This window comes from Perkinsus marinus (genome assembly GCF_000006405.1).
Source record: "Perkinsus marinus ATCC 50983 genomic scaffold scf_1104296958234, whole genome shotgun sequence".
In the NCBI taxonomy this organism is placed as follows: domain Eukaryota; phylum Perkinsozoa; order Perkinsida; family Perkinsidae; genus Perkinsus; species Perkinsus marinus.
Genome location: NW_003206847.1, coordinates 594194 through 604799, shown reverse-complemented (window position 1 = coordinate 604799; position 10606 = coordinate 594194). Strand labels below are relative to the sequence as shown.

Sequence of the window (10606 nt, the reverse complement as noted above, 5' to 3'; positions counted from 1 at the left end):
ATGGACCCCTAAACTCTTCCAAGGCAATTTCCAGTAAACCATAGACTAAAAACCACTTAATGATGTATGCGCACCTCGGGCGGGGCTCGAACCCGCGGCCACGGGCTTAAAAGGCACGCGCTCTGCCGGCTGAGCTACCGAGGCGAATGCAGCACTTCATCTAGTAAAAACGGACCCCTAAACTCTTCCAAGGCAATTTCCAGCAAACCATAGACTAAAAACCACTTATTGATGTATGCGCACCTCGGGCGGGGCTCGAACCCGCGGCCACGGGCTTAAAAGGCACGCGCTCTGCCGACTGAGCTACCGAGGCGAATGCAGCACTTGATCTAGTAAAAATGGACCCCTAAACTCTTCCAAGGCAATTTCCAGTAAACCATAGACTAAAAAGCACTTTATGATGCATGTGCACCTCGAGCGGAGCTCGAACCCGCGGCCACGGGCCTAAAAGGCACGCGCTCTGCCGGCTGAGCTACCAAGGCGACTGCAACTCTCAAACTAGTAAAAGTAGACCGTTACACTCTTCCAAGACAATTCCCAGTGAACCATAGACTGAAAACCGCTTGATGATATATGCGCACCTCGGGCGGGGCTCGAACTCGCGGCCACGGGCTTAAAAGGCACGCGCTCTGCCGACTGAGCTACCGAGAAAACTGCAACTCTTAAACTAGTAAAAGATAGACCGTTACACTCTTCCAAGACAATTCCCAGTGAACCATAGACTGAAAACCGCTTGATGATATATGCGCACCTCGGGCGGGGCTCGAACCCGCGGCCACGGGCTTAAAAGGCACGCGCTCTGCCGACTGAGCTACCGAGGCGAATGCAGCACTTGATCTAGTAAAAATGGACCCCTAAACTCTTCCAAGGCAATTTCCAGTAAACCATAGACTAAAAAGCACTTTATGATGCATGCGCACCTCGAGCGGGACTCGAACCCGCGGCCACGGGCTTAAAAGGCACGCGCTCTGCCAGCTGAGCTACCAAGGCAACTACAACTCTCAAACTAGTAAAAGATAGACCGTTACACTCTTCCAAGACAATTCCCAGTGAACCATAGACTGAAAACCGCTTGATGATATATGCGCACCTCGGGCGGGGCTCGAACCCGCGGCCACGGGCTTAAAAAGCACGCGCTCTGCCGACTGAGCTACCGAGGCGAATGCAGCACTTAACCTAGTAAAAATGGACCCCTAAACTCTTCCAAGGCAATTTCCAGTAAACCATAGACTAAAAACCACTTATTGATGTATGCGCACCTCGGGCGGGGCTCGAACCCGCGGCCACGGGCTTAAAAGGCACGCGCTCTGCCGACTGAGCTACCGAGGCGAATGCAGCACTTGATCTAGTAAAAATGGACCCCTAAACTCTTCCAAGGCAATTTCCAGTAAACCATAGACTAAAAACCACTTTATTGATGTATGCGCACCTCGAGCGGGGCTCGAACCCGCGGCCACGGGCTCAAGAGGCACGCACTATGCCGACTGAGCTACCGAGGCGAATGCAGCACTTGACCTAGTAAAAATGGACCCCTAAACTCTTCCAAGGCAATTTCCAGTAAACCATAGACTAAAATCACTTATTGATGTATGCGCACCTCGGGCGGGGCTCGAACCCGCGGCCCTGACCTAGTAAAAATGGACCCCTAAACTCTTCCAAGGCAATTTCCAGCAAACCATAGACTAAAAACCACTTATTGATGTATGCGCACCTCGGGCGGGGCTCGAACCCGCGGCCACGGGCTCAAGAGGCACGCACTATGCCGACTGAGCTACCGAGGCGAATGCAGCACTTGACCTAGTAAAAATGGACCCCTAAACTCTTCCAAGGCAATTTCCAGTAAACCATAGACTAAAATCACTTATTGATGTATGCGCACCTCGGGCGGGGCTCGAACCCGCGGCCCTGACCTAGTAAAAATGGACCCCTAAACTCTTCCAAGGCAATTTCCAGTAAACCATAGACTAAAAACCATTTATTGATGTATGCGCACCTCGGGCGGGGCTCGAACCCGCGGCCACGGGCTTAAAAGGCACGGGCTTAAAAGGCACGCGCTCTGCCGACTGAGCTACCGAGGCGAATGCAGCACTCGACCTAGTAAAAATGGACCCCTAAACTCTTCCAAGGCAATTTCCAGTAAACCATAGACTAAAAACCACTTAATGATGTATGCGCACCTCGGGCGGGGCTCGAACCCGCGGCCACGGGCTTAAAAGGCACGCGCTCTGCCGGCTGAGCTACCGAGGCGAATGCAGCACTTCATCTAGTAAAAACGGACCCCTAAACTCTTCCAAGGCAATTTCCAGCAAACCATAGACTAAAAACCACTTATTGATGTATGCGCACCTCGGGCGGGGCTCGAACCCGCGGCCACGGGCTCAAGAGGCACGCACTATGCCGACTGAGCTACCGAGGCGAATGCAGCACTTGACCTAGTAAAAATGGACCCCTAAACTCTTCCAAGGCAATTTCCAGTAAACCATAGACTAAAATCACTTATTGATGTATGCGCACCTCGGGCGGGGCTCGAACCCGCGGCCCTGACCTAGTAAAAATGGACCCCTAAACTCTTCCAAGGCAATTTCCAGTAAACCATAGACTAAAAACCATTTATTGATGTATGCGCACCTCGGGCGGGGCTCGAACCCGCGGCCACGGGCTTAAAAGGCACGGGCTTAAAAGGCACGCGCTCTGCCGACTGAGCTACCGAGGCGAATGCAGCACTTGACCTAGTAAAAATGGACCCCTAAACTCTTCCAAGGCAATTTCCAGTAAACCATAGACTAAGAACCACTTATTGATGTATGCGCACCTCGGGCGGGTCTCGAACCCGCGGCCACGGGCTTAAAAGGCACGCGCTCTGCCGACTGAGCTACCGAGGCGAATGCAGCACTTGACCTAGTAAAAATGGACCCCTAAACTCTTCCAAGGCAATTTCCAGTAAACCATAGACTAAAAACCACTTATTGATGTATGCGCACCTCGGGCGGGGCTCGAACCCGCGGCCACGGGCTTAAAAGGCACGCGCTCTGCCGACTGAGCTACCGAGGCGAATGCAGCACTTGACCTAGTAAAAATGGACCCCTAAACTCTTCCAAGGCAATTTCCAGTAAACCATAGACTAAAAACCACTTATTGATGTATGCGCACCTCGGGCGGGGCTCGAACCCGCGGCCACGGGCTCAAGAGGCACGCACTATGCCGACTGAGCTACCGAGGCGAATGCAGCACTTGACCTAGTAAAAATGGACCCCTAAACTCTTCCAAGGCAATTTCCAGTAAACCATAGACTAAAATCACTTATTGATGTATGCGCACCTCGGGCGGGGCTCGAACCCGCGGCCCTGACCTAGGAAACCCATAGACGCTGAGGTTGGGAGAGGCATACATGAAACTGGTGCCCGCAAACTGAAGATTCACTGCGGGACCAGATTCACGTATGCAGACCCGGACATGGTTACACGAGAGGATGAAAGCTCAATCGCATTTCAACCCCGAAATGTAACCACTCCGGGTCCCCCAACGTCAAGGGAAGGGCGGGAAGGGGAGACGTTTAATCAACACACATAAGATGGTGAAACATCTCCCGATCACGCTGCGTTTAGCCTACTAGCCAACCGCAAATAGTGCTGAACGCACAATTAATTGGCGCACGCCATTGGCACACACTTGTTGGATTATGTCTTCCAAGAGAGTACCTCAGCTGAGTGTTTCCCCTTCAAGAAATCCTAGTGTATTTCTCTACGACGGAAACCCATAGACGCTGAGGTTGGGAGAGGCATACATGAAACTGGTGCCCGCAAACTGAAGATTCACTGCGGGACCAGATTCACGTATGCAGACCCGGACATGGTTACACGAGAGGATGAAAGCTCAATCGCATTTCAACCCCGAAATGTAACCACTCCGGGTCCCCCCAACTCGACAACCTAAACGTCAGACCACGGTGCTCAGGAAGCACTCAGGAAGACGAACAACCAGCCGCATTCCCATCAGGGAGACTCAAATGTATTGCACGTTGAACTGGTATTCCAGCCATAGCCAGGATCCAGTCAACATTAGAGGCAAGTTGTTACTCTCAACAATTATTCGCGCCTAGTGCGCCGTATTAGGGAACGTTATAGAAGTGCTGTATGATGGGGCACACTACTGGCTAGTAATGCTAGACGACCCAGGTCCTGGAGACCATACTCGCCGGACTAATCACTAGTCACCGGTGAATGGAAAATCTAACTATGAGTAAATAAACAATTGGCTGCCCTTGTGAATTTATCCAGCCAGAAGGCGCAAAACTATCCATGAATGGATTACTATGCTTGACAGGCTATGGGGAATACAAAAAACACCGGAAATCATCGGCTGGCCTCCTCTAGGAGGCTGGCAGGTTAAAGACCTGCTCCCCCAATCCAGCAGATGCAGTCCGGTACGTGCGCCATTAAGATGATAACATCAACACTGCACCCAATAACACCGTCGAAACACAGCTACCACATGACATCTCGTAAGTAATAATGACTTATCAAAATAATGCTCTTATCTACACGCTGACAGATCGTTACTGATAAGGACTGACGCGAGAGATGCAAACCGCGAGAACCTATCGCTGTGATCTCTTCCGTACGCAGACATAATACAACGGGAGGAAGACCAACGTCCATGATCTATCAAATCAGACAGCAAAACTCCAGCATGCAGCATCAAATTTGTTCCGGTCCGTCTCATAGAATGAGACGTTCCGCGACCCTCTCCGCCAGAAGCTCGGTGTATAAGGTCTCGCAAGTCCAAGTCGAGTTCTTTGTATGAAGTTCCGAACATAGAACCACCGTGATACTGAGTCGAGGAGCACCACTCCTGCAATCTATGGAGAGGACACACCACTTCTTTGCATGAGTCTAGGCTCGGGCTGCAGCAACCTATCACTGTTCTACGCCCACGACCCCGTTGATCGGTCTTTGATCGGACAATCGAGATGATGGCATGAGGCCGACAGACTGATGAGCCCTCAACCCATTCGATATTACACCGCTTCAACTCTACCAGCTCTCGTAAGCGCAGCAAACCACAGACTCCCACCAGGAACACTATTGGAGCTGCCAACCGCCCGGACAGCGGACGGGATGTCGCCACCACTCGAATTTCTTGCCTCGAAAGGGTGCGGGCCCTGATTGGATCCCTCCAACCTAGACAACGGCCTGCTCCTTGTAAAGCCAAACGTACTAATTCTTTATCTTGGACCGAAATATCCCCTGCATGCCTCCTATTAGAGCACTGGAGTTTCCCCACATAGTCTACTATTGTCTCTGCCTTGACTTTCCCTTCACGAGTCAGTGCTGAAATGTATACAACCAGGCTGTGACCCGTCAGAGGCCAGGCTGGTATACACATTCGAGTCATGAGATCCTCATAACGTCGTTCGATTGAACCGTACTTTCTACTAGTAGCCGGTGCGTGAGAGGCCGCCAATACTTTGTCTACCACTTCCATGCTAACTGTTGGTATTCCCTTTATCGTACTCCCGACTACGTGGATCGGTCTTGGTAACGAATGAGACTCGTTAGGCTGATGTGTTTTCCGAATTGAGTTCAACGGCGCCAAGGCCGACGACCTGTATGCCGTGGCCCGGTGTATATCACGCCGCACCTGAGGCAACTGAATATCGGGCCTCGAAAATCGAGATGACATCAGTAGTATCACCTCTTTTCTTGAAGCGGTCTGTTCTTCTCGAATCATTCCTTCTCCATACACACATGGACATTTCCTTGCTAGCATACGCGCCACCTTGTCCGCAATACAAGGATCCATGCCAGTTTGTAAAATTCTACTAAAAAGGAATATATATAGAATCATGTGCGTCTCTCCCCTTCATTGTGACCTGTGTAATATTATTCGACGAGTAATATTCGTACATATCTTTTGAATTGTATGCAATCAACTTTGAATTTCTTTCACTACACACGTCACATAGTGACGGTCACTACTCCTCTTTGGTTATTTTTTTTTTCATACAGACTTTACCCGAGTAACGCATCACGAGTCGAGGAAGGCTGTAGTCGTATGAACTTCATACAGACATCGGGTTATAACAACTATCACATGGCATGACATACGAACCCCTAAACTAAAAAACAAACAAACGAAACACCCTAATTGTTAGAGGAGACCGAAAGAACTCTCGGCCTGGACGGTCCGAGCTAAAACCACCGCAAACTAGACTAACTACCAACGATGGTGCATCACAAGGCAGGCAGCTTAACTCAGTCCACAGCCAAACCTGGCAGTATCTTCCTCGCCGACCATAAAATAACTTGGCAGCTCCCCTATAGGCGCCTTCAATAGACGGTCGACAAGATTCGACACTGTTACACGCCTACCCAGTGCTTGTGCCACCCTTTCACGATGGCGAACTCCTCGCGACAAGCCATCACTGATCTCGTTACACACCCCCGGAACATGGAAAGCTCGAACTTGTCTGCCCACGCGTCTGCAGGCAATCAGCCTAGCCCATAACTCCGCTAATCGCGGCGCACTACTCGACCCCTTATTCACTACCTGCACTGCTGCCATGTTGTCGCTTAGCACCGTACACTCTCCTCGAACATCACTTTGATTATCCGCCACAATTAATAGACCTAGTACTATAGCCATCAATTCTAGGTGAGAAATATTCCCTGAACCCAACTCGTCCCCCACTAAGCGGCGGAATGAAGGGTCACTCAACTGCTTGGCGTCCACAGCAAACCACAAACGCTGGGTCTCACCGTTGATAGTCAGGCGTATCGTGCCACCTAAACCATTCAAACTAGCATCCGTTATTATTATCGATCTTGCTTCCATCGCTGACCTCCCTAAAATATCTGGCAATGCAAAGGCCCGTATATGTTCGTTCCTCAGCAAACGGAGCAGAAGACGAATCTGAGCGCAGACGTTTGGACTCACAAAGGCAGACCTCAGCGGCCGCTTCGCCTCACTAGCTCTCTTCCTTTTCACCATCTTAAGCCATGCATATATTGGCGCCAAATGACAACGATACTTCGTAACCGTTTGCGTAGCCCATGTTATCCGTCCTACGAAAGATTCGACCACACCTATCTCGACACCTCGCTTCTCTCTCGCCCGTGCTATAATATACTCACCCTGACTCTCTATTAATTGCATCTTTTCCTCAGGGATCCACACTCTGCCTTCGCTCAAATTCCAACTGAAACCCAAAGTTTTGGGAGTATTCGATACCCTGCCTTTCGCCAATTCCAACAATATTCCGATCAACCTAGATAGTACTACCAAACCAAGGAAATCTCTCACACACGTGGCCTCGGACGATTTCCAAGCGCCATCGTCCACGTACAAGACACAGAGCATACACAGGATAGCCCTCATGATACGATGACACAAACTGTAAGCCCTTATCCACAGATAAGGGCTTGATACTAAGCCAAAAGGTAATCGCACATGATAATAATAATCCCAACGGCCCTCAGCCGTCGGCTGACTATCCCCCCTCACACTTTGGTCACTCTCATTCCTATCCACTGCCACAAACAGAAAGGATTCGTCTTCTCGTGCCACTCTCAAATGTCTGAAAGCATCTTTGGCATCCATTTCTATGATTCTCACTGCATCTCCATACTCTTTGCAGCCACTTTGAATCAACTGTCCAATCGACCGCAGTCCTGGCAGTGCCACGGTCTCTAACAAATGACCACGCGAGGTGATCAAACTGTTTAACCCTGATCGTCGCATATCATTTATCAATCTGAAGGCTCTAGGATTACGATTTGGTTTCTCCACTAAAGCGATCTTGCTCACTATTGCCTCTCGAGGGAGTTCCTCCTCCTCTGTTAGCTTTACCATGTGGCCCCTCTCCACCGACCTATCCAGTTCCTGCCGCACCTCAACAGCAAATTCTTTCGCCGACTTGTAGTTTCGGAAGGAATCACGCTCAAATAATGATATCGGGTGGCCTGGAATATCGCTTGCTGCATAGGGTACCCATATTCCTGAAGGCTCCACCCTTTCTCTTACTCCTATATTCACTCCAAAATCTATCTGGTCAATGATGCCATCATCTTGGCATGTGTCGTCCAAGAAAGTTTTAGACAGGGCACGTAACAATAAGGGTCTGAGAGGCGAGCCTGATAACGCACTGCGCCCGTTGCAATTCAATAACGCGCACCATTCTCCTCTCAACTTCTCAGCTGCTACCTCAACTTCTTTTTCAACCGCTGACCAATCGAATCCACCCTGTTGCTCTCTCGGGAGCTGTATCCACCTAGCCACAAAACGGCCCGCCTCGCTCACTTCAATCTCGTCAATAGTTCTACCTAATGCCTCACGCAGATCACATTGAAGCTCGGTCGGGGGGCCTTCCGGGATACCCCAAGGACATAATCCTGGCCGAGCCGTGCCATCCGTCAACCCTATTGTATCATTCAAATTCCAGACTGCTCTAGTGCTCTCAGCCCACCTCTCCAACTTCCTCAGCTGAGCATCCAGCTTGACGCGCTCGTCGTTTCGGCGACGCTGCTGGTATCGCTGCTTCTCCCTACGACGACTTTTGGCCTCCTGAGAGCGTTTCACACGCCTCCTCTTCATCGGTTTGGCCGCTTCCGGTCTCGCAGGCATTAAAAAGAGGAAGGAAAATACGCTGTCTCGTTCGACAATGTCTGAGAGTGACTGTCTCGGGACCGCAACTCAACACACTCTGGAGAGAATTGGAGCTAACTAATAACGGAATAAGCACGTCACCTTAGCCTCTATTGGCCTCATCCTTCGTTGGTTTGCTGTCTGTAGACTTCGGATATGTATAAGGGCCACCTTTGCCTGCTCTGCTACCCTTTCCAGACCGATTTAAGACTTTGCCACCATTACCACCCTTGGAGGTTCTTGCTCCCTTGCCTTGACCAGAGCTATTGCCTGGTTTCAGAGGTTGGGAATTCGACTCACCTGTGTACTTGAGCTTTGCCTCGCCGAAGGAGTCGGTGACTACCGCATCAGAGTACATATCATAAATTGAGGCACCCTTCTTGATCGCTAATCTACGGGGGACTGACTGTCTATGATAACGGTCATAGAACATTGCCCGACCCCAGCCTTGGGCGCCAAAGTTCAGAACCCTCATAACATAGGCAAATAACAAAAGATAATTGCCTTCTGGATAAGCCAACCAAACTGCAGTGGCCCATCGGAATAGACATCCCGCAATCTCAGAGCTCGGCACAAACAGATCTTCTGCCCTTTTTCGGGGCTTCAGTACTTGTATTACTTCTCCATGAATGCTCGTCATCACTTCAGTGCCCTCGGACTTCTCCACGAAGGAGTTCCTGAACTCTGCCAGCTCAACAAACTTCCCATCTTTCACCGCTGCTACGGACTTAGCCGTTGGTATAAGTATTTGTGGTATCTCGAGTCCAGTTCGTTCGGTGGCTTTCTGGACCAAACTGGGGAGGTCAACTTCAGGAGTCTTCGTCAATGTTTTCCGTGCTCTCTCCGACGCACTGATGACATACCTATTACATTCTTCCGAGAATGCTGCTCCTGTGGACGTTAGCACCCGCCGCCATCGTGTAGTTCTTGCTGCTTTCGCTGCGGCCTCCTCATCAGGTGGTGGAATTTCGATGCACTCGACTTCTGCAGCCGCAGCTTCCCAGAAGGACTCCTGTAACTTTCCCACCACCTGTAAAGTCAAACCTCGACTCTGATTTAAGAGGAACTCTCTCTTGGCCACCGCCACCGGATTGGTGCCTGGTGCAACATCCGCCACAATTTCTTGGAGGACGACTTCCTGATCGGCCATGATTTCAGTGATCAATCAACTGACTGGAAGTTCAACTCCAAACGTAACGTTCGGAACGCTACTCGTTCAACTCAACATGACTGAGAACATTACCCAGTTTACAATTCACCTACATGACCTCCTATAACTGAAGAGTAGGTTAAGTTTTAAGGGCTTGAATCTACTACCCGTAGGTCTTGAAAAGACCAAGCAGATGCAAGTCTTCCCTTCCGCTTAGGTTCAGTTCTATGAACGGAACAGTATCACTTCGGACTCCGAAGTTCGAAGCTGGGCCGAAGACGACAGATCCCGCTGGATCACTACGAGTACCTGGGTGCATGGACCCATAGGATAGTGAAAACTTCACATAACCTTTTCTAGTTCCTTTTACAGTGAATCTCACCAGGAAAGAGGAACCACCAAACGGTCTCTCAGGACCAACTCTCAAAACCAACATTATGAATAATTGATAGATGGTTTTAAAGAAAACCATTCTCTTCAATACAAGCACCCTCCCCTGGATGGCGTGCCCAGACAACCTGGCGTGTGGGATGCCACTCCGCCCTCGAAGTGGACTTATCGTGCAACCTCCAAGAATTGCAACACTCTAAGGTGTGCTCCGCTTGATCGATTACACAGAGGTACCAGTTCATATACACTCAGGTATAGCTAACTGGAAAACTCGTGCCTGGTCTTAAAAAAGACCAGAGCACAAGGGTCTGACACTAGCCAAACCACCTCCTCCACACTTGTTGTCAGCTTGGAATAAACCAAGATCAATGCTGACCCTTACTGGCGACAGCGGGAATAAACCCTATTAATGTACCGGTTACG

At 50.1% G+C, this 10606-nt stretch overlaps 2 protein-coding genes and 17 non-coding genes across 19 annotated transcripts; all 19 read right to left on the bottom strand.

Annotated features, from left to right (window-relative positions):
• Positions 1-71: 71 nt before the first annotated feature.
• Pmar_PMAR006210 lies at positions 72-144 on the bottom strand. Its single transcript has one exon. It is a non-coding gene; the product is annotated as a tRNA-Lys (tRNA).
• A 96-nt stretch (positions 145-240) lies between these two features.
• Pmar_PMAR006209 lies at positions 241-313 on the bottom strand. Its single transcript has one exon. It is a non-coding gene; the product is annotated as a tRNA-Lys (tRNA).
• A 96-nt stretch (positions 314-409) lies between these two features.
• On the bottom strand, positions 410-482 carry Pmar_PMAR006208. Its single transcript has one exon. It is a non-coding gene; the product is annotated as a tRNA-Lys (tRNA).
• Positions 483-578: 96 nt separating this feature from the next.
• Pmar_PMAR006207 lies at positions 579-651 on the bottom strand. Its single transcript has one exon. It is a non-coding gene; the product is annotated as a tRNA-Lys (tRNA).
• A 97-nt stretch (positions 652-748) lies between these two features.
• Pmar_PMAR006206 lies at positions 749-821 on the bottom strand. The gene has a single exon. It is a non-coding gene; the product is annotated as a tRNA-Lys (tRNA).
• Positions 822-917: 96 nt separating this feature from the next.
• Pmar_PMAR006205 lies at positions 918-990 on the bottom strand. The gene has a single exon. It is a non-coding gene; the product is annotated as a tRNA-Lys (tRNA).
• Positions 991-1087: 97 nt separating this feature from the next.
• Pmar_PMAR006204 lies at positions 1088-1160 on the bottom strand. Its single transcript has one exon. It is a non-coding gene; the product is annotated as a tRNA-Lys (tRNA).
• A 96-nt stretch (positions 1161-1256) lies between these two features.
• On the bottom strand, positions 1257-1329 carry Pmar_PMAR006203. The gene has a single exon. It is a non-coding gene; the product is annotated as a tRNA-Lys (tRNA).
• A 97-nt stretch (positions 1330-1426) lies between these two features.
• On the bottom strand, positions 1427-1499 carry Pmar_PMAR006202. The gene has a single exon. It is a non-coding gene; the product is annotated as a tRNA-Lys (tRNA).
• A 209-nt stretch (positions 1500-1708) lies between these two features.
• Positions 1709-1781, bottom strand: Pmar_PMAR006201. Its single transcript has one exon. It is a non-coding gene; the product is annotated as a tRNA-Lys (tRNA).
• A 209-nt stretch (positions 1782-1990) lies between these two features.
• On the bottom strand, positions 1991-2078 carry Pmar_PMAR006200. Its single transcript has one exon. It is a non-coding gene; the product is annotated as a tRNA-Lys (tRNA).
• Positions 2079-2174: 96 nt separating this feature from the next.
• On the bottom strand, positions 2175-2247 carry Pmar_PMAR006199. The gene has a single exon. It is a non-coding gene; the product is annotated as a tRNA-Lys (tRNA).
• A 96-nt stretch (positions 2248-2343) lies between these two features.
• On the bottom strand, positions 2344-2416 carry Pmar_PMAR006198. Its single transcript has one exon. It is a non-coding gene; the product is annotated as a tRNA-Lys (tRNA).
• Positions 2417-2625: 209 nt separating this feature from the next.
• On the bottom strand, positions 2626-2713 carry Pmar_PMAR006197. Its single transcript has one exon. It is a non-coding gene; the product is annotated as a tRNA-Lys (tRNA).
• A 96-nt stretch (positions 2714-2809) lies between these two features.
• On the bottom strand, positions 2810-2882 carry Pmar_PMAR006196. Its single transcript has one exon. It is a non-coding gene; the product is annotated as a tRNA-Lys (tRNA).
• Positions 2883-2978: 96 nt separating this feature from the next.
• Positions 2979-3051, bottom strand: Pmar_PMAR006195. The gene has a single exon. It is a non-coding gene; the product is annotated as a tRNA-Lys (tRNA).
• A 96-nt stretch (positions 3052-3147) lies between these two features.
• On the bottom strand, positions 3148-3220 carry Pmar_PMAR006194. The gene has a single exon. It is a non-coding gene; the product is annotated as a tRNA-Lys (tRNA).
• A 4872-nt stretch (positions 3221-8092) lies between these two features.
• Positions 8093-8622, bottom strand: Pmar_PMAR006193 (hypothetical protein; the record flags this gene model as incomplete). The annotated part of the gene is made up of 2 exons (XM_002774537.1): positions 8093-8132; positions 8174-8622. The coding sequence occupies 2 exons, from the start codon at positions 8620-8622 to the stop codon at positions 8093-8095; spliced, it is 489 nt and encodes a 162-aa protein (XP_002774583.1).
• Positions 8623-8730: 108 nt separating this feature from the next.
• Pmar_PMAR006192 (hypothetical protein) lies at positions 8731-9814 on the bottom strand. The gene has a single exon (XM_002774536.1). The coding sequence runs from the start codon at positions 9791-9793 to the stop codon at positions 8747-8749; it is 1047 nt and encodes a 348-aa protein (XP_002774582.1). The 5' UTR covers positions 9794-9814; the 3' UTR covers positions 8731-8746.
• Between the last annotated feature and the right edge of the window lie 792 nt (positions 9815-10606).

Bases quoted from the DNA above. Each gene is read 5' to 3' on its own strand.
- Pmar_PMAR006192 (XM_002774536.1), bottom strand. From the start codon at position 9,793: ATGGCCGATCAGGAAGTCGTCCTCCAAGAAATTGTGGCGGATGTTGCA.